The 24,765-nt window shown below is 43.1% G+C and overlaps 1 protein-coding gene across 3 annotated transcripts in view; it reads right to left on the bottom strand.

Annotated features, from left to right (window-relative positions):
• The window catches only part of ARHGAP26 (Rho GTPase activating protein 26), a 378,528-nt gene that overhangs the window by 74,369 nt on the left and 279,394 nt on the right, over nt 1-24,765 (bottom strand). For all 3 annotated transcript variants that reach the window (XM_069484154.1, XM_069484152.1, XM_069484153.1), the window contains exon 18: nt 14,067-14,226. In XM_069484154.1, coding sequence (XP_069340255.1) covers nt 14,067-14,226 — 160 coding nt within the window. The remainder of the gene's footprint in view (nt 1-14,066; nt 14,227-24,765) is intronic.

Genomic DNA, 24,765 nt, shown 5'->3' with positions numbered 1-24,765 from the left:
AAGTCCGTGGTAAAAAATGAGAAGAAAATGACAGACAAAAATCACAATTCTCTTTTTTTCTACAGATAAAGTATGGCAGACTTTAATAATTAGATGCTAACACTTAATGGCGCTTATCATGATTACAGTGGCCACCCTTATTGCAGACTTTGCTCTCAGTTCTCAGCTACCCTGAGCAACAGGTGATGTCCTCAGCATTTTATAACAAAGAACTGAGGCACAGAGAGGTTAAGTTGCCACGATCATAGACATAATGTGTGTTACAGATGACAACGCAGGGTTTTTCCCCAGATTCCTTCTAAAATGCATACAATCACAATAATACTCATTCAATCAACAAAGACCTTCGGAGAGTCTGCCTTATACTAGGCAGTCTGGGTCTAACAGTGAAGGAGGCAAACGTGATCCCTGCCCTTAGAGTTTGCATTCCAATACCTACGATTTCCCGAGTTCTTGCCACACCAGCCTCCGTGTTAACTGCTTTGTATGAATTATATCATTGAATGTTAAAACTCACTTTTCCATAATTGAAATTTTATTCTCTATGCAGGCTTTTATCCTATACATTTCATCTAACATCATATTGTAGCATTTCCCCATTCATTAAAAAAAATTTCAAATATGATTCTTAATGGCTGCCTAACACTCCCACTATATGGAGAAATACAAATTTATGGATACATTTATTATCATCTCTTACTCTTTGCAGTTAGCTTCCTTCTGGATTTTCTCTTTCCTAAAAGTCTCTAATATGTCTAGGGCCACCGTCACCTATGGACACATCAGGACCTTTCTCACTGTCGTCTCTCCTTTTATGCGTGCATTTAAGAGCAGAACTCAAAAGCTGATATGTAGGAAGCAAAGTCATAAGAATTAAAAGAATTTCAGCCCAAACAGCTGCTCTCCATGGGTTGGCAGGTCCTCGGGCTGCAATGATGCCAGCCAGCTGGTTAAGTCAGTCTAGCTCCTAAGCACAGCTGTTCCGAAAACAGCATTATCATATTTTCCGTAGGGGACTGAAAATTCTCAACAAGATAAACTGAATCACTACATGTTAGCTGAGTTCAATTGGGGCGAGGGAGTAAGAAGAAAAGGAGACTTAAAGGCAACAAAAAACTAATAGCTTCCAAAACATTTGGAACCCCTAAACACGCATTTTGCCAGGGCTATACATCTCTAGTCTCTCGAGTCTCTACAACAGGGAGAAAAGAGAAAGGTTATGGATGTTATTGAGAACAAGGACTACAACCTCTAAGCAGCTTTCTACCCCCTTTACTGGTCGCTTCTAGGTGACAACCTCACTATGTACCATTATCACAGACTTCTTTTTTTTCAGAGACAGGGTCTCACACTGTTGCCCAGGCTGGAGTGCAGTGCGGTACTACGTCCTTGAACTTCTGTGCTCAAGTGATCCTCCTGCCTCAGCCTTCCAAGTATTTAGGATTTTTAAATTTTTTTTTGTAGATAATGGGGTCTCTCTACATTGCCAGGCTGGTCTTGAACTTCTGGCCTCAAGAGATCCCCACATCTAAGCCTCACCAAGCGTTGAGATTACAGACATGAGCCACTGCACCCCGGCCCAATGACATTGTGTAAATGGCTCCTATGTATGAGTGTTTGCACCTGCAAGGCGCCATGGTAGGTGCTTTACATGTCTCATCTCTAAGCTGTAGGTCAAGGTCAACTCAGCATAGTTAGCTGGATGGCATCTCACACTGGGGATTTCCTGCCCTGCCATACAGCTAAGCAGGAGAGGGGAGTGAAGCCCCAGGGCCGCAGCAGCCATTCATTCAGCTTGTCTTCTCCCCCCAATCTTCACTGTAAGAGCAGGTGCCCAAACCCACAGGATGGATTTCAATGAATAATGTTGTCTCCTAGCACCCTTCTTCCCCTGGCCTCAAGTTCAGCACCTTCAGCCATCCCTGGCTAAGAACACTTGAAAATGATTCAGAGGTAGCGATGGCCCTGGTTCTCATATTCCAACACCCTTTGCCCCTGGCCTCCAAATTTTCTCTTTTTAATGAGCTACTGAGAAGGAGATCCTTGCCCAACTACAATGGGAGCAAAGATCACATACATACATTTCAACTGTCAACAAAAATGTGAGCATTTACTTTTTCCTAAAAACTGTAGTAAATGCTGGAGAAACAAAGCGTGGTAGTTTGTGAGGAAGGACCATGGATTTAGACAGATGTGTGAAAAATTGCTTCCAAAACGGTATTTGTATACAGCAGAGCAGGAAGAGACATGGCAACATGTGAGAGAGAATTTCACTCTGCTCATCAGCTGTTTCCTCTAAAAGAAAAGTTATTCAAGCATCATAGGATCAGCTCTAGGAGACTTTCACCGTGGGTGAGAGCTATAGTCCCAAAGGCCAGTTCTCTGGGTCTCCTTGTGAGTCAGACCCAGGCTTCTGAAGAGCTCTGATAGGGCTGTTTCTCAGGATCACATGCAACAATGCACATGAGCACACTGCAAAGTGTGAAGAGCCAGACACTCATCATCATTATTATGCATGTTTTTCCAAGGTGCAAGAGTAGCTCTGTAAATTAGATCAAGTCAGAGGAGTACCTTTGTAAATTAGATCAAGTCAGAGCAGATGACACAAACTTTCATTAAGGAGCCTGGGAAATCATTCCCCACGTTATTGCTGTTTATTTAACTCTGAAACTTGAACACATGTAAGTTGTTTCCAGATTGTCTGGCCACCTTCTAGCCGGGCCAAGAGTTTGCCTCTGTGCTAAAAGCTTGAGTTGAATTCTGATGAGCATCTGAATTATTCACAGATTAATTTTGTTGGTTATTCCAATCCTGTTTCATTTGGAAGAGATGGTTTCAAAATAATCAAATGAAGTTTTCTTCAGTCTGCTGTGAAGAATCACTGTACAAATGACCCGGCGGAATGATGGAGGCGTGAGCTCACGTAACCTACGAGCGACAGATTCATGGCGCTCTACCATGTGGCTGGAACAATCCACTCATTTCACAGAGACTTTCCAGATTAACACAAAAGGGGGAGATTTATTCTGCGCCCCAAGTGCCCTGTTTAACACTGTCAAAACTTACAAACTAATTCCAACTTAATCAGGAACGCCTTGGAGATGTAAAGTTAGGAAGAGTGTAAGCCTTCAGGAAGCAATTGGAGAATAAAATTATAAAATAAAAATATAATTCTGGGTAACCCTTCCAAGTAGCCCCAATTTCAAGCTTCTTATAAGTGGAATTAGCACACCCATAAATACTGAGCTACTGTTTCCCCTTAAGCTGTGTGGGACAGTGGTCAGGGATGGTTTGGCCTCTGCAGTCAGACCGACCCAGGCTGAGTCCGATTTCTGCTGCTCACTCAGTAGGCAACACCTACAGCAGCACTGACCTCACCATCACTGCCCTATCACCACATAAAATATAGGAAAAGGGTTTAGAGTCATTGTACAGGTAGAAAGCAAACAGGCTGTGAAGCTACAGACTTGGGTTCAAATCCTGACTTCGCTACCTACTAAGTGATCTTGGGCAAGGTAATTAATTCATCCTTCCGAGTCTGTCTCCTTTGTGCAAATGGGGACCTAACACCTGCCTTGCAGAGCTACTGAAAAGGTAATACACATAAACTGCTTAGCTTGGCTGGCGTAGCATCTGGCAAAGAGCAGGCAGGAAGTGGCGGTGGTATTATATAAATGATAATAAAAATAACCAAAATTGATTGGGTGCCTCCCATGCTAAATTGTTTTCATGGATTATTTATAAGAATTATTTTACTCCCAGTAACCCTATAAGGGAGGTGCTGTTATTCTCGCCATCTTGTAGATGAGTCAACTGAGACTCACTGAGATTACCCGGTTTGTGCACAGTCACATAGATAAGAAGCACAGCTGGCCCAGGACCTCGACAACTTGACTGTCTGGATCTAACCATGTATAGTCTTTATACCTATTATTAATGTGACAGAAGACAAAATGGAAAGATCATAAGTTTTGGAGTCTGACAGATCTGATTTTAGTCACTTACTAGCTCTGTGACCTTGGGCAAGTCATATAACTCTCTGACCTTCAGATTCCTCATCTGTAAAAAAAAAAAAAAAAAAATCCCAGGGCTGTGGTGAGGACTAGAACACCTAAAACAATTTGGCACTCAGTAATGTGTTCAAAACACATTACTGTATTCAATAAACAAGGAGACATACAAAATATAAGAAGGGAAATCACTGGAGATTCAACAATGAATTATCTGCAGCCGGGACATGAGGATTTAATTTATCAGTGTAAATTTAATTACTGTTCTTTGCAAAACATTGACCTTAACTGCTTACAGCAATGATAGAATTTGCTGTTCTTTTTCCTCTGAATTGTCTATAAAAGTCAAATTTCACCGGCCCCTCCTCGACGTCGTATAGCATCGATACTTGTGGAATTTGTTCTTAGCCATGTCACATGCATTTTGACACCTTTTTCAATCCCATCTGTCACATGTGCCTGCAATTTAAAAGGATTAGGAGTCTCCCTGTAATGCGTGTGGTGTACTCTTTATTATGTGCTGTGATTTTTATGGCAGGAAAATTAGGTCATGATGAAGCGATCCTAACTGCAAAGTAGTGCTGGGACAATAAATCAACAGCAGAGGCCTGGGGCTTACGCTGCAAGACAGGAAGGCTCATGTGAGAGAAGAGACTCAGCGTTTTCTTGAGACACAAACGCATCGGGGTCCCAAGTAAAATGGGGGTGAGGGGCGTCTGTGTCAGGAACGGACGCCTGTGACTGCCGGGCACGGCTCACGCTCCGGTGGCTCTTTCTCCCGACAGACGGTGGGGCAGACGACTACGCAGGGCAGGACAGGCCATAAACCCAGCTCTGCATTGGAAAGCCAGGCAGGTCTTAGCAGGGCTCACTTACTGTAACAGTTGAGATGCCAAATTCGGAGGCAGTAGCTGCAGAGAGGTTTTTTAAGGACAGTTGGAAGTCCTATGTCCTGTTGATATCAGCATTTTGGCAGAGGGATCAACAATTTGGAAAGGAGTTTGGGGAGTTTTATTAAAGAGCTCTCAAAAGAAACCAATTACATTTAGTAACTGAGAGTATATATATAGATGGCCTGGGTAATTCATGGGATACTGTGATTTTCCATATTTCCAGAAAGATTCTATTTCCTGTTCTCTTTGCCGACACAGACCATTAGATTAAAATACAACCACCACCACCACCCTCATTTGGGCAACGTTAAAGGAGCTTCACAATTCAATTATTGGTTTATCTGGGATTTATTGGGGGAAATACATGTGTTCAGATATACAACCTTTCTACATTAATAAAGAGTATCAAATGCAGCACTTGCCACTAAAAAAAGAAAAAAGTCCTGTGACCAGAAATATTCCAGCCCAGCACACCAGTAAATCTAGCTTGCTTGTGAACCTAACAAGGACGGGAGGAGCAAAAGGAGTATATGCAAGAACTAATGGAAGGAAAGGCAACACAAAATATAGAAATAAAAATCAATGAGCAAACTACAAAAGCCATGACCATAGGACAAGATTAGAGTCCTGAGCAGGCAACAGTGGCAGGGACTATCTCAATGTAGTAAAGCATCCAGGCATGCCTTATTGTTAATAATTTTGCATATCAACAACTCTTTGAAGTATCAAAGAAACAACATACAACTGCCACACACCTGTCAATTGCCAAATAAACTGCATTTTATCACTTGATGTACATTTCATGCACAAAGCTCAACACCAGTACAACAGATTTCAATGCCACCAACATGTTGATAAAAGATCAAGGCAGTCTGATGGATCCAAATCAACTCATAGCAAGCTAACTACATTGAAAATTATTACCATTTTATTAGGAATGCAAGGTTGCTTAGGACTTGGTGTTTATAACAGTATTACGCAGGGTCATCCACGGTTGCTAGCTCCTCTCCTTGACATACGAGATTAAAAGTTAACGTATGTTAAAAAGGGGCACTGATCTTTTGGGATTTCTGAATTAACAGCTCAAAGATCAACACTTTCACCTCTTCCAAAGCTTGCTGGTGGAGTGGGAAAAGAATCATTATAACTTATTTTTTCAAACATGAGTAAGCATTAAAAGGTGTGATTCTGACAAAAATCATGTGGCGTATGTCATGAACACACATAAATCCTGCTTCATGTACAGAAACCCTTGAATGCCACAGCCAAAAGAAACACCGTGGAATGTGACAGAACAAACAAGTGCAACTATAATATTATGTGTTAGAACTTTTTAATTTTTTTTTCTTTATTCTGCCAGGTGAGTGTTGTGTGTTAGAAATTAACAGTAAGGTATACACAAACACACACACACACACGCACACACACACACTATTAGCCTGAAATTTCACATTTAACCAAAACTATGAAAAGCATGCCGTTTGTTTTCTTGTTACGGCTGTTCTGAGACATCTAAAATTTTCGAAGTCATTGGCATGTAAGCCTTTAAAACAGTCATAAAAGGAAAGACCTGTAAAAAAGAGAATTTCTCAGCTTTGGGGTACATTGAACAATGACAACATTCAATACTTTGTTTTGTTTTAAAATTTTAACTAGAAGCATATAAATGTTGGTTCCTTTTACTGTAACCTCAAGTATTTGCTTACTTGATGTTTTAAGACTTAGCGTGACAAGCTGTGAGTTTGGGGGAAAGGTTCTGTCCATACAGAAATTGTAATGTCACACGATTAACCTCTTCTTTAAAATAAGCATGGTGAGAGCCCAAATCTTTGCCCTCTGAACTTTCAACTCCGAAACTTGACCACAGGTAAAGAGCCAGACTCTCAAGCTTACCCTTCTTTATAATTCAGGTAGAGTCCAGGTATGGACTCATTGGTGGGAGATGACGCTGTGAGCTAGTATTTCCCCTTAGGAAGTCTAGCAAGAAGAAACAAAGGATGTTAGGATCTCGCTCTATGCTATAAGTAAAGGCTGCAGGTCAAAGGTTACACTTTCTGAGCTGCAAGTTTACAACAGTATGTTCAACTCTATGGTTTTATTATTTATTTAATGAGTGATTTTGATATCAAAAATCAGAGTACAATTTGTTTGAGCTTCCAGGGTTATCTTTCTAAAGTGCTGATATAATCATCTGACCCCTTTATTTGAAACCCCCTGGGAACTCCCAGTGTTTAGGAGTAAATTCAAACCTTTTTCCATAGCTTTCAAGACCCTTGAAAAATGAGCTAAATCCAACTCTTCGGCATTATCTCCCACCACTGGCTAACATATAAGCCAGAGTCTTCCACAACCATGTCATTTTAATACCCATGGCTTGATTAATATTGATCTCCTGAAAGCTGTCCCTCCTGCCTCTACTCTTTCTCTGCCTCGAGAACTTCTATTGATCTGTGAGAGTCCAACGCCAGCAGAATTAAATTATTTCCTCCTCGGTGGTGCCATAACACTTTATTCATTTAACTGGGTATCACTTAGCGCATTGTATTATGGTTACTTATACCCTGATAAAATAGGAGTGCCTTGAACAAAAAAGGACCTATCTTATTTATCTTCGGCCAACCATAGATAATAAATGTTTACTGCGTTGAATGGAGATTAACTAGAGTAGATTTTAATAGCTTGGATTCTGAGACTCGTCCTAAATTCAACCCGAGTTCCTCTCCTAACAAGCTGTTTCTTAATCTCTCTGCACTTCAGGCTTATAATTTGTAAAATGGAGCTAAAAATATTGACCTTATAGCGTTGCTGTGAAAATTGAATGAAATGATGGATATAAAGCTGCTTAGCACAGGATCTTGTGTACAATAAGCTGTAAGTAAAAGTCAGCTATTACTCTCATCATTACGATTACTTCTGGACTATGTTCATTAAAAAGATTCATTAACTTCAACCCAGTGAATAAACCAGTATGTATTACTAATACGGAAAAAGAAAAATTTCTGTGAGCCCTCAAACATAATACCATATATTCTGGCTGTTTCCCCTCTGTCTTCCTCTTACCCTGGGATATTTATTTCCTAGAACTGTGCCAAACACTGCCCCCCTCCTGGGTCTACTGGGGGAGGGGGAGAATTTCTGGACCACTGTGATGGGGTAAGTATGTGGTCAGCATGCTTGACCTGACCAAACTGAAGGTGTATGCGAAACACATCACTAAGACTCCCATGAAGGAGAGACAGGTGGGCTCTCTGGGAACAGAGAGGCTTTGCAGGGGATGTTTCCAGACTCACAGGTACCATGTGGATGTGTCAGCAACAACATAAAGGAGTTCATCTTCATCGTTAACCCGTGGGCTGAATGTCTACTGTTAACCCTTAGTAAACAAGTAAAGAGATAGAGAGGAAAGACTATGCTTCAGTCAGTTAAAACACAGAGTTCTTTTGTCTTCTGAAAAAGAGGTGTTTTATCACCTAAGAAATGGAATTTACTGGCTACCAAGTATTGCTCCCCCTTTAATGTCAATCTCAGAGACAAAAATGTTTTTCCAGTTTTAGACATTTATGAGTTAGTTCTCCATATCGAGGGGCTTCCAAAGGTTATTTGAGGACTGAACCTGCCACCACCACCAAATGTCAGATGCCCCTGGTTGTGTGAAAAACAGCAATGCTGAAGAAACACTTTCCATAAAAAATGCTGAGTTGCCACCCACTAATAAGAAAGCAAAGCCTTCCTCAAAGGGGACCACAGGCAAACCCGCCAGGTATGGTAGATCACCTGCAAAGGTGAGAGCCAATAACACGCCCACGCCTGTGCGCACACACTGCCCCTCCCACCCAGCGGTGGATTCTAGCTCCCTACCCTGGAATCTGGCTGGACTTGTGACTTGCTTTGACCGACAGAATAAGGCAGAAATGACGCTTTGTTCCAGGCCTAAGCCTCAACAGCCCTTGCTGCTTCTGTGTTGGCCCTGTTGGAAGTTTGGGCTGCATGACTGAACGATGAGGGATCACGTGGGGAGGGAGGAAAGCGGGGAGAGAGTCCTTGTGGGGGTGGATCAAGGTGTTCTGGACAACAGCTAGCGCCAGAGTCCCAGATATGTGGAGTGAGGCCATCGCGGAGCCTCTAGTCCTGGTCAAACCACCTCAGCTCATACCATGAGGGTCACTCACACGTGACCCCTCCTCAAGTTTCTGACTCACAGAATTGGAAGCAATAAAATCACTGCTATTTTATTTAAGTCACTGGGTCTGCAGAAGCTTTGTTATGTAGCAATAGAAAATTACAGCAGGCATCTCATGGTTCTCTCCAGCTCTGTGGAGTGGGTCCCAGGGCTAGAGGCCACACCTCCTTTCCAGCACTATCTTTTTTTAAATTTCAAAATATTAAGGATGAGCACTATCTTCTATTTATTTCTATATCTCACCCAATCATTATTCTCAGGCACAAAGTAAATACGTTATATGAAAAGTTCCTAACAACACAAGAGAATACTACGCCAGTAACCGGGGGAAACACATTCAAGCCCTGGGTTAGGGCGTTTCCAGCAAGAGGGTGTGTGCCGTCATATGAAAAGGATGAAAAGAAAACATTTCTTTAAGCGAGTTTCAGGATGTGGTCCAACTTCTGACACTAAAGATCAGACAGAAGAGCAGTCACTCCTAGACATTCATGAACGTGTGTTTCCAGAAAATTATAGCTAAGCCTAAGGACATGCTCATTCAATATTATTAACTAAGAGCTTAATATTGTGGATTATAAAGAACAAATCTCAGACAATCTTCTTCTGAGGACATAAAAATAATTTATGAATAACAGCTTTAGCCACCAAGTCCAGAGGCCCGAGCACAGCCATGGATGCTCAGGACTCCTGGAAAGTGAACACCGTGGGCCTCAAGGGAGACTGAGGCAGCATCTCCTCACCTCATACAGGCGAGGCCCTAAGCTACCTTTAAAAAGGATTCAGGGTGCCTTATACTAAGTTGATTTTACCAGACAGGCAAATTTGATGAATATTCATGACTATCTCCCCACTACAATGTACACTACACACACAGGTCTTGCATATATAACTTGGCCCATCATGAACCCCAGATTAAAAGCCCTTATCCTGGTGGTACAGTACCTGCCTCAGGACTGGAGACGTATGCTATGATGCAGCCTTATCCCTGGAATGTTCTCACTCATATCCTACTCCTTTGTTGGCTCCCATAGGAACCTAAATCTTACTGCAATTCATCTCACCCTCTTGCACAGACTAATGAAGAACACCATAAAATGAAGCACTGTAATACTCTTTTTATATGTATACCACGAAATAAACATCAGAGAGTAACACAACATATAACCCACCAAACTAGGTATTTTCCTTAACCTCCTGCCTGTGTATCTATAGGCCCTGCCATACATTTTGTATTTCATTTATATTCCTATATGTTGTGCCGAAGGCAGGATGACTTTTTGTTTATAAAGTTTCAGTATTGTTACCAGTAGCATCAGATCCTTCTTTTTCTGTAAAGCTATTTTTGGGTATGTCTTTGAAGGCCCAAGGATACCCAAAACGGTTATAGTTCAAAAACCATTGGATGCAACGTGGCATAAGCTCACGTATGTCCTGGAGGGACCTAAAATATAATCACACTGCTCTTCCTTAGCGATCTGTCTCAACATTTAAAATTTTTTAAATTTAAAAAAGATTAAATTACAAAAAGTACTATTTGGGGGGAGGGGCACTCCTGACATTCGGAGATGGACTTGAGCTTTGTTCCCAGATAATTCTGTTTAGGCTGCTAAAAACAACACTTTACAGTTCCTGAAGCTTCCTACATGCCAGAACCTACCTTTACGTAAATCACCTCATTTAATCCTCACAAATGAATCAACGAAACGAGTGTGGCAGACTAGTGAGTTGATCATCAAACTTGTTTCCCTTTCCTCTGAGCACACTATTAGGTAGCTCTTCCTGGCCTCCCCTGCAGTTAGATGCAGTCATGTGACCAGTTCTGACCAATGAAATGCGGGGGAAATAAAAAAGCAAGCATCTTCCAGGCATGATCCATGAAGTCTTATCTGATCTCCCATGCTCTCCCAGTTCTCCCATCTGCTGAATGTTTGCAGAGAAACAGGCAGAGCTACAAGGTGGAAGGAACCTGGGTTGCTGAATCACACCCCAAGGATGCCATCCTCTGAATATCCACATTGAATTGTCATGTGAACAAAGGATAAACTTCTATTGTCCTGAGTCATTGATATTTTGGGGTTGTTTGTTACAGCAGTTAAACTCTACTGTTAATAAACATATTTTTATGAGCATAGAGAGGTTAAGTAATCTCGATGCTCACGGTCACGCAGCTAGTAAAGAGGTTATGGATTTGAATCCCAGTGATTGCCTTTAGAAACCATGTTATCAACTGCTATTACATTCTGCTCCCTTGCACAAGTTCACTTTCATTACATGTAACATAAGGAGCTCCTATACTTGATTTCTAATATGAGAGGGAGGTAGGCTCTAAAGATTAGGGATAGAAAGAAGGTATTTTCCTCAAAAAAAATTTGATTTCTACAGTTCTTATTAACCATGTAAGAGGAGAACTTTGTTGCTTAAACACCTTTGCAGAATACCTCTGCTACCCTGTGAAAATTTATATTCAGAGGTTCTCTAGTAATTATATAAATCTCCATAGCAAATTACTCTAAAACCTAATGGCTTAAAACAACAAACATTTATTAAATATCATCTCTCCTAGTTTCTGCAGGCCAGGAATTTAGGAGAGGCTTATTGGGAAGGTTCTGGCTCAGGGTCTCTTATGAGGTTGCACTCAGGACACTGGCTGGGGCTGCATCATCTGAAGGCTTGATTAGGGTGGGAGGGTCCACTTCCCAGGTTGCTTGCTCACACGGCTGGCAAATTGGTCTGGCTGTTGGCAGGAAGTCCCAGTTCCTTGCCATGGGGCCGCGTGACTGCCCTCACAACATGGGAGCTCACCTCCCCCAGAGCGGGCAGGCCCAGAAACCAAGGCAAAGGCTACAAGAAGTCACACGCCATTACTGCTTCAATATCCCATTGATCACCTAGGCTAGTGCTAGTCAGAGTTGGAGGGGCCCACACAAAGGAAGGAACACCAGGAGACAAAGACCACTGGGAGGCAGTTTAGAGGCCAGCTGCCACATGCATCTGAAACCTGTGTACTGGGTGCCTACCAAGAGCTGGGGACCAAGCAGTGAACAAAACAGAGGTCCCTGCTTCCGTGAAGCATGCATGCTAGTGGAGGTCAGAAAGGCAACAGCCCAATCAATAAGTAAATTATTTAATATATAGTATGCCACATAATATGTGGAGGGCTATGTGTTAAATAAAATTTATAGGGAGGCATTGGTTTGCACTGAGCTCCTACACTAGGCACAACAGGCAAACCAAAATGGAGTCACTCATGCTGACAGTCCTGCCACCAAGTCAAAACTAAGTATCCGATCTTCCAAGAAATAAGAAAAGAGAAAGAGATAACAGCCAAATCCCCAGACAGGCCAGTTTTAGCCAGCATGTTAAGGAAGTCCCCTCTGCTTTAACCTTTACAAGGAAAGCAACTTCAAAACGACCAAGCTGCTTTTTGTTCTCTGTTTCAAAAATGCTTTCATCAGCCCTGTTCTGTCTATAAAGCCGATCTCCTCTGCGCAGCTCACTGGAACACTCATTCTATTTTGCAGAATGAGGTGTTGCCTGATTCTAGAATTGCGAATAAAAGCCAGTTTAAGATCTTTAAACTAAACTTGTTGTAATGTTGTATTTTGACTTATGAAAAGAGATAAAGCAGGGGAAAGGGGAAGGGGAAAGCTGGAGGTTGGTACTGCCGTTTTCAAAAGAGAGATCAAGGTAGGCCTCACTTAGATGCTTGAAGGAAGAGAGGACACAGGCCATGTGGTTTTATAAAGGAACAGTGTTTCAGGCAATGGGAATAGCAACTGCAAAGGCCTTGTGGTGGGAGTGTGCCTGCCATGTGTAATAAACAGCAAGGCAGTCACGGTGGCTGTAGGAAAGATGCAGGAGATGACATCAGGTAAATAACAGGGTGGGGGTAGAAACCACGTAAGACCTTATATGCTCACTTAAGGATTCTGACCTTTATGCTGAGTGAAATTAGAAGCCACTGGATGATTCTTAGCAGAGAACTAATAAGATCTGACTTAACGTTTTAAAAATGTCATTCTGGTGGCTGATATCAGAATAGACAGTCCAAAAGTGAAGAAAGGAAGCAAATTAGGAGGCTCTTGTAAAATTCAGACAGGAGGTAATGGTGGCTTCGAGTGTGATCAGTGTAGGTGGTGAGGAGTGGTCAGATTCTAGATTTATTTTGTATGATTAATTCACCATTCTAGGCAAAGTTTTTATTTAGGTGGAACAGCATTTTTTATTAGATTCCAGAGTTGTAGCTGCCAAATGGTGCCCCGAGGAACCCAACGTGAGTTCTGAGAAATATCACAGGCATTTGCTACTAAGATGGATGAAGTGGGACAGGTGAATGCAGCCTTGTGTCCCCTACCCCCAGTTTTATAAGGGCAGCTCTGTGTCACCATACTTCACAATGTGGGGTGCGGTAAAGCTCCTTAAGAAAGACCAAAAGCCTCAACTCTAAATGACAGACTACATATATGCACATTCACATGCAAACACACTATGACAAAATACACCATTCATAAAATTGAAAGTTTTCCTGTACAAACTACAGGAAATATATTCACAACACAAATGAAGAACATTTAATATCCCTAATATTAATAAAACTCATAAATTCATAAGAAGACAATCCAGTAAAAAATGGGCAAAGTGTATTTCCACAATGAGGCTCATAATAGCACCTCCTCCACGGAATTGTTGTTAAGAAAAACATAACTATATATACGAAATGCTCAACACAGTTCCTGGCACAGAATTAATACTCAGTAAATGTTGTCCACTGCTGCCACCACCACAGCCACCACTGTTGACACCATACCATTGGTGCCACCTCTGCCATCACCCTTATGATTATCACTGCCACCACCAGCATCTTCATTAAAGTGCAAGAGCCATTAGCAATGCAAACCTGAGTCAACTCAAGTCTGAAGGCCAAAGCCAAGGTAGCTTCCCCCAAAGTAAATTCTTCACTGCCAGCAACCAAGTATACATTACCTTTTCATGGTTTTCTATTAGGATCTCAATGACGATGTTCTGAAATTTGATGTCCATGATGGCTGCTACTGTTTCTTCCTGAGGCCGCAGCAGAGTGGGTCCAAACACGACACCAAGGTTTGCCACCGTCATCAAATTCTGCTTGTGGTTGTTAGCAACACTGGGAGGGAGGAAAAGAAAAGGCACAAATGAGAGAAACAGTGTACGCAGAGACAGTCGACCTCCCTGGACCCTTCCAATCTCCTCGTTTGTAAGACCCAGAACTTGGAACATCCTCGGATGCTGTAAGTCCAAAGAGAGACTTTTCTACTTGTATTTTCAACTACCAACGTTTCAGAAATCTTAAACATGCAGGCTATTTTGCTGTTTCAGGATGTGACCCTCTTTACCATTTCCATTTTGCCTAAAACAACCAACCAACCGAAGCAACTATCTGCCAAATGATGAACTTTTGCACATCTGCATCCCCGCGCTGCGAGTCCAGGTAACTGCTAATCCCTCTTAATTACAACTCATGTACTTGGCTGCTGCTTGAACCACTGCAATCATCAGCATTTTCTCTCCTGCAAATAAAAAAACCTCTTGATAGCTTCCACACATGTGCAAACATAGGCACAAAATGGATCTGATTTTTAAAATGGGCAGATCTGGATATTTATTAATAAAATCAAGTCAGGAAATTCAGCACTTTAGACTCCAAGTATTAAAGGCCCATAAGATTAAACATGTGGCTCACATTAAGTAAAACGTGTGGCATAAACAGAAATAAAAACGCACTACTGTATATCCACGTATACGGCTGTGTTCATATTGTCACTTATACTCAAAGTCTAACAAACACACAGGGTCAGCAGTAGCTGGGTCTCAGTAATTTGCTAAATATATATGCATATTTTTGGATTAACAACTACTCAAAACATATCTGAACTCCATGCCCAGGCCACCATGACCTACTATAAAACTCAATTGTTCATTTGCCGGTCCCGTGTGTAAAAATATACAAATTATCTGCTGGCAACAAATAAATTAAAAGTTAATGCCATTCAGTTTTGTTAAGAAAACATCAGAAGCTTCCCTAAATCACCTGTTGGAAGAAGGAAGCTATTCATTACTAACTGGAAACTGCAGAGAAGTTGGGTAGAGATAGACAGTTTGCACAGACCCACCTCCCTAGCATTTAGTGCTATTTATACTGAGTATTTTTTCACACAATTCTATAAATGCCTGCACTGTTTCTCTTGTATACTTCTATTTTGTAGGAAGAAAGGAGATTATACTGCCTTAAGTGCTGGTTTTTAAATGGAGCCTTTATTGAAATATTAAATCAACCAATTTTATCAGCAGATGTGTACTTTTCTATAATTTTTTTAGGGCTAAGAGTTTAATCTAATTTAACCTCCTCCTCTGAAAGGGGCAGAGCATAGTTAGATCTATGAAACTTTAATTGCAGAAAGAGAATTTGTTTTGATTGCTAAGCAACACCTGCAGCAGGGAAAGTTGCTACCGATATCCTGGCCTGTTTCTGGTCCACATTAGAATATTTTATAAACATTTTCCTAGTTCTCACTGAGTCTCCAGGTTTTGCTTAAAGTTTTCCATTCTACTCAGAATTCTATCATGGTTCACTTAATGCAGAGGGTCAAATTCTTACCTGGCAAGAGGCAGAGACTTTGGTTCTGTGCCCCGGTCAATCAGCAAGTATGCATATTTACAAGCTGCTTTTAACATCACTACTTTCAACATCAGCTTCTGTGGGTGGGAAGGGAATTCTATGTCCTTACACTTCCCCTCCCGGATGAGCTAAGTCAGTAGACTTACCCCTCGTGTCTCAAAGGTCCCTTGTGCGAGTGAATCAACAAGCTATTTATGTAGAAAAACACTTTCAAATTGTAGACCAATATAAAAACATATGGTTTGGATGATGACCCTTTTTGACCACCATGCTTCTCCACACTACATCTGACTAAAGCAGCAGCCTCTCACGCGGCTCCCTGACTCTAGAACATCTAGGTTCAGCTTTGTCCTGCCTGCCACCGCCAGTGACTGCCTAAAACCCAGCTCTGATCCTGTTGTTCCTCTGCTGAGACCGACAACAGCCTCACACCTCTCCTGTTTCTTGGGAGAGAACACAATGCCATGGCATGATATTCATGACTATCAACCCTGGGTGGGCCCCACTGTTTTTAACACAAAGTCTGAACACTTATAAAATAGCACATCTTTTTCCAGTCCCCTCTAAGCCCTCCTCTGCCCCCTCCCAGCTCTGAGTCTCTGGGCAAGCAACTCACTAGGTCTAAGCTTTTGGTGTTCCTCATCTTAAAAGGTGGGGGGTGGGGGTGAGGTTGGTGGGAATAATATACCTACGTCATGATGTTGTTGTGCAGATTAAATGTGATAATTCATGGGAAGTGTAGTAATTGTTATAATAATTCATTCTCTACCCCCAATCCTCTTTCACACCTCACAGCCTTTATCCACGTCATTCCTCTGCCTGGAATGTTCTTATGCTTCCTTCTGTGTTAGGCAAGCTGTTGATCTGCAAGGCTCAGCTCAGCTGGCCCCTTTACTTTCTGACTCTTCCTCTCATGGTTCCCCAAAGCCCCACCTCTGACGCAGACAGAAGTGTCGGCCTGCTCCTGCATTTGTCACACTGCCACGGCCCAGGGAGAGGAACTGCGGTATTTAACTTGGTCACATCAGTGCTGAGCACAGTGCTGGGCACAGGAGAAGCACAAGGAGCATTCGCTGACGTGGTAAAAGATGAGGGGAGTTTCTGAAACAATCATTAGACGTGAAACAATTATTCCCAGCCCAGGTACTTACTCAGAAAACTTCAAATTACCATCGATGATGTAGGGAATGTATCTCAACTATCCCAATCTCCCTTTTCAGAGTCTCGAGCTGTGTTCCATTTCTTAGATTTAATTAATGAGTAATAATTACTTTGATATGCAGGCCCCAATGCCCAAAGGCATTTGGAGAAAAGGTACAGTAATTCTGGATCAGCAACTCTGAATATAAATAGGCTTGAGGCTACCCAGCATAACTCATTTCCCTTTTAATGATCTATTTTATTTTAGAACTTAAGAAAACACATTGATCTAAGTCTTGGGAAACTTTTGGGGTGGAAAAGCTACACCTTTCATTACTAACTATCATTATCTTTTGGCACACTGAAGAAATTGATCTGTCGCTTGATTATTGCCGCTCACAACTTGGTACGGCTATGTTCATTAGTCCAGGATGAATTATTAATGGCTTGAGCTCTCCATGTATCCCAGAGAGAAAGGCCTAGACCTCAGCCTCTGCTGGCACCAGACATCCATTATAGTTCGACAAATTTACGGATGTGTGGAAAGCAGGCTGGCGGGGTGTCAGGACACCAGTCCAGCACAGGCCACGGGACTCGTTCATTAACGAGGTCCATAAAACACCGAGAACCTGCTTTCTGTTTTGGTGACTGAGCTGCCCAAGCTCCTCCTCACATAGTTCAGAAATGTCATGTCGAGTCTCGACTTGAAATCCACACACAGAAGCTTCTTGTGCATTGCACACTGCGATGAAGGAGTCTTTGATACATGCCTTTCAGATTTCTACGTCTGCTCTGGTGCCTTCTGAGAGAACTGCCAACTATACAGGCTCCTCTGGAGGGTGCAGAGAAACAGTTCCCACGTGTGATGTTCACTTGGGAGAGACCCAGTGCCTTGTGTGACCATTAGAGTCTGCTGCATCAGCTGAGAAGCAGTACATCTCCGGAGGGACATGACAGCTTCAGGGCAGCTCTTGGGGATGGCGGGGGGTGGGGAGGGAGGTGTACCCCATATTCTAGGCAGTTCCCTCATGAATTGCAGTTAATGAGGGAAGAACATGTTCCAATGAAAATGGCCTTGGCAGAGGCGAAACAGATGGGTTCTCTGGATTGGTCTGATACCCTTTGTGAGGTGGAATGAGGTATCTTCTAATGAGGATGATGGTGGTGATGGTGGCGGAGTGTTGGGAGGAGACAGTAGTAGCCCACCCTTTGGGGGCCTGTAATGCAGAGACCCCCATGCTGTCAAAGGGATCACATCTGTTCTCCTAGAGTTTAAATGAGAGCCAGAGCTCTGTAAGCGCTAAGCAATACTTTTATAATAACAGATGGGCCCTAAAGTGCTCCAACAATACATGACCCTATTGCAGGGTTTACAAATAGGCTTCATCAGGAGCCTGGAGCGTAGTGTGGCAGAATGTCAATGCTGACTACTGGCTCAACTGGACACAAGGTGGTGACCAATTAGCAAATGTCTGCCATGGACTGGATAGGTACAACAACAGCATATCACCGCTTCTCCGCCATCCTTTATTTGTTTGCTTCAGCTTCCAGTTAAACAAGAATAACAACTTGTGCTTGCAGGGTGCTTTAGACTTGACAAAAAGCTCTACAACAACTTTTTACATTTATTTGACCTTTATAGTAACTCTACAACAGTAGCTCTCAAACTTTCTGACAACGACTCAAGTTAGGAAGTACATTCTCCCATGCACTGTTTCACTAGCACATACCTACACAGACACACACACACAACACATCAGAAATGACAGTTTCAGGAACACTGCGATACTTTCTGGTCTTTTCTATTCTATTATTTTTTATCCATTAAGTTGATTTCACAAACCACTCATGTGCCATGAACTACAATTCGAAAAATACTGTCTTAGAGGTATAGATTGCAAATATACTCACTAATCTACAAATACTGGAAATAAGGCGAAGGGAGACAGTAGCACAGTCGTTGAGTCAGACAGACATCACCGGCTGGGTGACAGTGAGCAAGTCACCGGCCTCTCTCACTCTGTTTCCTCACATGTAAAACGGGAGCAGCAACACCTCGTCCATGAAGTTGGAAGGCTGATTAAGTATGATAATGTAAGTAAATCTCTTGGCAAGAAATAATGGCTTAAAAATGACAGCTGCTATTGTCATGGTGGCAGTCAAGGCCGTAGTTATGGTAGTGTTAGTTGGTGGTTTCACTTGGTGTCCCGTCCAGGAACCTCTAGTGGCCTGCTTCTGAGCAAGACACCCCATCTTCTCCACCTATATTCAAGGATTATGTTACCCTAGCTATCTGTATTTCTTCTCTTTTCATTCTTAAAAAAATTATTAAATACTTGAAATCTATAGAAGAGTTCAAAGCATAACAGTACTCATTTCCCATCATTTCCCTGTAGGCATCCCTGGCACAGAAGGCTGAGAGCCTCACACGAAGCCAAAGCAAAGCCACCAAACTCACTCTGTCTTCATGACACCAACAACCTCATGCCCCTGGCCTGCCTGGCAAGTTCTCCCCTAATCATCCAAAGCCCACCACCCAGCAAAGCCCAGCTCTGGGCACTCCACGGAGCACTGGAGGCCACACCAAGCTGTCTCCTCTACAAGAAATGCCCACCAAGCCCACGGGACATTTCTATGCCAACGGCTCCCCTTTTTCACAAATGCCTCAGGACTAGGACCTGGCTCCCGACCTTAGAGTGCATCCTGGACAGCACACAGGCAGGTGCTAGGTGGGCCTGCGGCCGCTAGTGCTAAAAGTGGGTGAGTGGATAGCCACCTAAGCTACGGTAAAGACCACCCTTCTTCCTACTGCCCTCGCAGGGAAGCTCCAAGTTCTGGGGCCGAGAAGGATTAAGTGGACATTAAGCTGCTGGAATGACACTTATTTGGGGCTAACCAGGTAAATTTGGTTTCCAGGGCTGTTAATCTGGTTTCTTTCTGCAACTTCCAATACTTCCCTAGATCTAACGGGGAATGGCGAGGGGAGTGCCCACACCGCTAGCCACGTGTTCTCTCCTTAGTCGGACTGCGTGTGCTGCCCACACCTGGCGAGGCCGGACCTGCCCAGACGGTGCTGAGGAGGCCTCTGCTGAGAACACCCATCACAGCCTCTGGACTGTCCCAGTGGCTGGCACCATGAGAGTGTCACGTAAACTGTTTTGTGTAGTGACTGGGGTCACGCCCACCACCGTATCCAACATCTCTCTGGGAATGGGGACCTAGGGAGAAGCCGGACACAAAGCCTTGGGTAATCACACAGCATCACTGCATCTTCCTGAGAACCTCCAAGGCAGGTGGGCACCACTATCACCACCATGTCACAAAGGAGGGAAGGGAAGCCCTGAGAAGTTAAGTAATTTGTCTGAGGTCACACAGCTAATGAAGGGCAGAGCCGGGCGGGGAGCTGAGCTGCGAGCCCCAGCTCCTCACCACGGCTCTCAGCGGCTCCCACAGGACTCGGGGCATGCTCAGCCTGGGCTAAAAAAGACATTCTTTTTCCTCGGAAAATGCAACCCGAAATGAATATACAGGACAGTTATGTGCTTGAGACTGTGGGGAAAAATGTAGTGGTTATAACAGGAAAAAAAGAGGCTGTTCTCTTACTCGCCACCCGAATTTCTAAATTATAAGAAAACAAGAGCGAGAAAGAGAAAGCATTTACGCCCGCAGGAGCAATACTGGACTAAACACTGTTTCTTCCTCCTCCTTGCAGTGAACAATGGCTGCACACTTGACAAAATTATGAAAATGATGAACTACCCATCCAGTCTGACAGCGTTCCATTTATAGCTGGCTGGCACAGTCAGAGAGCTGGGTCCTGATAATGAAAGAGGGAACACTATTAGATTGAGAGAGGATAAATTGAAAGAAAAAAAAAAAAAAGGAGAGAATATCAAAATGGTTTCTATAGCCCAAAAAAGAGACAATTATGGTCATATGTGTGTCCATCCGGGCTGTACTGCTTTCACCCAAGGATATTAAAGCTCTGAATAACTAGCAAAGTATTCTCTGCTTCTGGTGAAATGTATAGCTGCATTTCAGATGGGAAAACATGATTGGTGAGATGTTAAGTATTGCCCAGCATTACTTATGTCAACTTTAACCCCCACTCACAGAGGCCCACCTGGTAGTGAAAATTCTTTAGAGAAAAGTAAAACAGAGTTGCAGAAACGCAAAAAAGATGAGGTACCTTTTTACATACAGCTTGCAATCTAAACCAGAGGTGTTCTAAAATCTAAGTGTGCAACAAGCTCTATTTCTTTTCTGGTCTCCTCAAATCCAATCCCACTCTCTATTTAAAAGCCACCAAAAGCTTCTGCTTTCAAGTTAAAAATCTTTGGCATGCAGTATGGTGGTTCCTCAAAAAAATTAAACACAAAATTACCATATGACCCAGCAATTCCATTTTTGGGGATATGCCCCAAAGAACTGGAAGTGGGGTCTTGAAGAGCTATTTGCAAACCCGTCTTTATTGCAGCATTATTCATCACAGCTAAAATGAAGAAGCAACCCAAGTGTCCACTGATGAATGAATGGATAAGCAAAAAGTGTCATATTCACACAGTGGAATATTATTCAGCCTCAGGGAGGAAATTCTGACATATACTGTTACACAACATGGTCAAGATGGCAAATTTACTATCATGTATATTTTAAAAAAAATAAAAAAAATGATGTACAAAAAAAGAAACCCCTTGGCACAGTCTGTAAGGACCTACATGATCCAGCAGAACTCTCGAGGCCCTGCCCCACCCTGCTTCCCTTTGCTCTTTGACTTCTGGGCTAAGCATCTCTTTAGGCCCCGGTTCCTTCCTTCCTAACGCCGACGCCCCCTGCCTGGGAAGCACTGCCGCCCCCGCTGCTCTGGCTGCCCCTGCTTGCCACTCTCATCCCCTCCAAGTGGCCTTTCTGGACACCCTACCCTAGGGCAGGTCCCTAACTCCCTAATTCCTCAAACTTACTGAATTATAAACGGGTCACCATTCATACAATTGTCATTTTCTGTCTCCCCCACTTGCCAGAAGCTTCAAGAGGACGGGACGGCATCAGCCTCTCACTGTCACATCCCCAGTGGAAGCACAGAGTTCATCCGTGTCGAGTGCTGGGGGAGAGCTTTGGGCGGCCACCACCTTCCTCTCAGCGCACTAAGGCTCAGCCCACCGGACGCCTGGTTTACGTGTCACATGACCTACCGCTGTCTCGGAGCCTTGGCCAAGCTGGGGGCAGTGGTGGGGGGAGCGGCCGGAGCAGCTCATTCTGACACTGATGGCACAAAACACACCGGCCGTTTCTCCTTGGCTACACTAACACGGAAGAGATAAAGGCCACAACATTTTCACAGGTATAATACTCATCACTGTGTGCGTCACCTAATACACATTATGTAACACAGCATCAGCTCATATTATTACACCACTATCCTTCCCAGACATTTATTAAACCTAGGATAGTTTCCCCTGTGCCTTCTTTTCTCTTTTATCCATTTCTGAAATCCGTCTATTTCCTGCCTGTCTTTATTACTAATCATTATTATGTAATGATTGTCAGAAATAATAACAGCAGCTTTTAGTTAACTGAGCACTTACTGTGAGCCAGGCATAAGCCCACCATCCATCAATCATCTCACGTGATCTTTAAAGTGGCCCTGAGATAAATTCCATTCCCATCCCACATGAAGGAGCTGAGGCTCAAAGTCAGTAATTTCTCCAGGGTCACATATCTAATAAGTGGTAGAGCTAGAATTTGAAGTCAAACAGTCTGCAGTCTAAGTTCAGAGCTACTGCTCTTAACTGCTCTTGCACGATTCAGAGAGAGAGAGAGAGAGAGAATACACATAGTATATATCCTGCCATTTGACGTCACTTGCTTCTCTTCTTTTCTTTCTTTCTTTTCTTTTTTTTATATGGGTTTTGCTGTTAACCAGGCTACAATCCAGTGCTGTCATCACAGCTCACTGCAACCTCAAACTCCTGGGCTCAAGCAATCCTCCTGCCTCAGCCTCCCCAGTAGCTGTGACTGCAGGTGCACGCCACCACACTCAGCTAATTTTTCTATTTTTTTGTAGAGATGGAGTCTCACTATGTTGCTCAGGCTGGTGTCAAACTCCTGGCCTCAAGCAATCCTCTTGCCTCAGCCTTCCGAAGTGCTAGAATTACAGGTGTGAGCCACCACACCCAGGCATCTTGTTTTCTATTAATATATGGCCCAAATGTAAGCAGATCACAGGGCAAAGGAGAATCTGATTATTTTTACAAGGAAATTTTGAAAGCAAACAAAGATATTAGGTTCATCCATGTCCACCAACGGTATAAAATCCCTAGGCTTTTCTATCTTGTGGAATAGGCCAGGTTTTATTAACTGAAATTATACTTTTGCTACAAGTTGGCTAGTTTTCCTAAATTAAACACAGTCTTTTAGAAACTAAAAGCAGGCCAACCTGAATTTTATTTGCCCTGTACTCTCTCAGGTACCTGGTATCTGAATAGTCTTGTGCACAGGGAAGGCATATTCCTTAGATATAGGGATTAATTGATTAACTTCCACCTATATGGTCCTGGAAGGTTTAGGCTTCAGCCAGTAGCCGTACTCTTGGGTACAGTCCACAGGGCACAGATGAGGAAAGGCAGCATTCGCATATAAAATGGTCTACAGCGAAGCTGACCCAGGAAGCCCTTCTTCCTGGAAAATGACTTAATTATTTCAAATTACATAACAATCCATTCTGAAGCCCAATGTAATTAACATTTGCAAAGTACTTTATAGTTTCTATAAGTCAATGATACATCAAATTATATAATCAATTATCACCAATTTATTGATTAACTCTCAAATATATAGAGAGATACCAGAAGGTAAACAGAAGAGGTGTAAAAGTTGCCTATGTGCATGCCAACCTGATGTCACCAAGTGTTGCAAACGCATCAGTTCCTGCTGTGGTGACACTTCCTTCAACCACTCAGCCTGCCACCGTTATGCTAACACTATCCCAAAAGGTAGATTGTAGAGATGCTGCTTTAAGACTCTGTGCCCAAGAAGGAGGGGCAAGGTGACCCAGCACAGAGGCCAATAGTGTCTCATCTATTTTCAGTCACCAAATATCTTTGAGTGCCCATTACGTGCCAGGGACTGCTTTTAAGTGCTGGGGATACGGCAGTGAACAAAACAGACTCTTCCACCCCCAGTTTCCTGTCTTAGAGAAGCTCACGTTCCTTCGGGGCAGGACAAATAATAAGCAAATAAAGTATATAGTGGTCTGTGGAACGGCAAACAGGGAAAGGGGAGGGAGCATTGGGGAAATGATTGCTGCCTTAAACCGGGGGTCGGGGATGGCTGGCTGAGAAGGCGGCATGCGATGGCCACGTGAGGGAGGTCAGGGAGCAAGCCAGGTGCACACCTCAGAAGAGAGCTACAAGCAGAGGAAACAGCAGGTGCAAATGCCTCAAGGTAGGGACAGGCATGGCATGTTGGCAACACCTAATAAAAGCCAGTGTACCCAGGAGCCCAGTGAGCAATGGGGAGCATGGCAGAAGTCAGAGAAGTAGGGGACATAGGGGAAGCAAACTCTGGAGGACTTTGCAAGCCACTGAGTGAGATGAAAAGCAATTAGATGATTCTGATATCAGAGGGGCAACAGAATACTAGTCATCGCTTTCTGTAGAGCCAGGAAGGTCTCTACTACTAAGACTTCAATGCTCAAATTCCATGGGTCTCTTAACTTTCAAAGAGAGAGATAAGAACTTCACAAACTGGCACAGAACCTGGTAAAATAACTCCAGACATGTACAAATCATATCACAGCACTGTTCATACTTATCTGAGTAACCAAAATGTGCCAGGCATTTGTGCCTGTGTCTGTGTTCACCTGGTAGGTCTCTGCAGTTGTTCCCT

The sequence above is a fragment of the Eulemur rufifrons genome, chromosome 10 (assembly GCF_041146395.1).
Source record: "Eulemur rufifrons isolate Redbay chromosome 10, OSU_ERuf_1, whole genome shotgun sequence".
NCBI lineage: Eukaryota > Metazoa > Chordata > Mammalia > Primates > Lemuridae > Eulemur > Eulemur rufifrons.
This window is presented reverse-complemented; position numbering and strand designations above follow the sequence as displayed.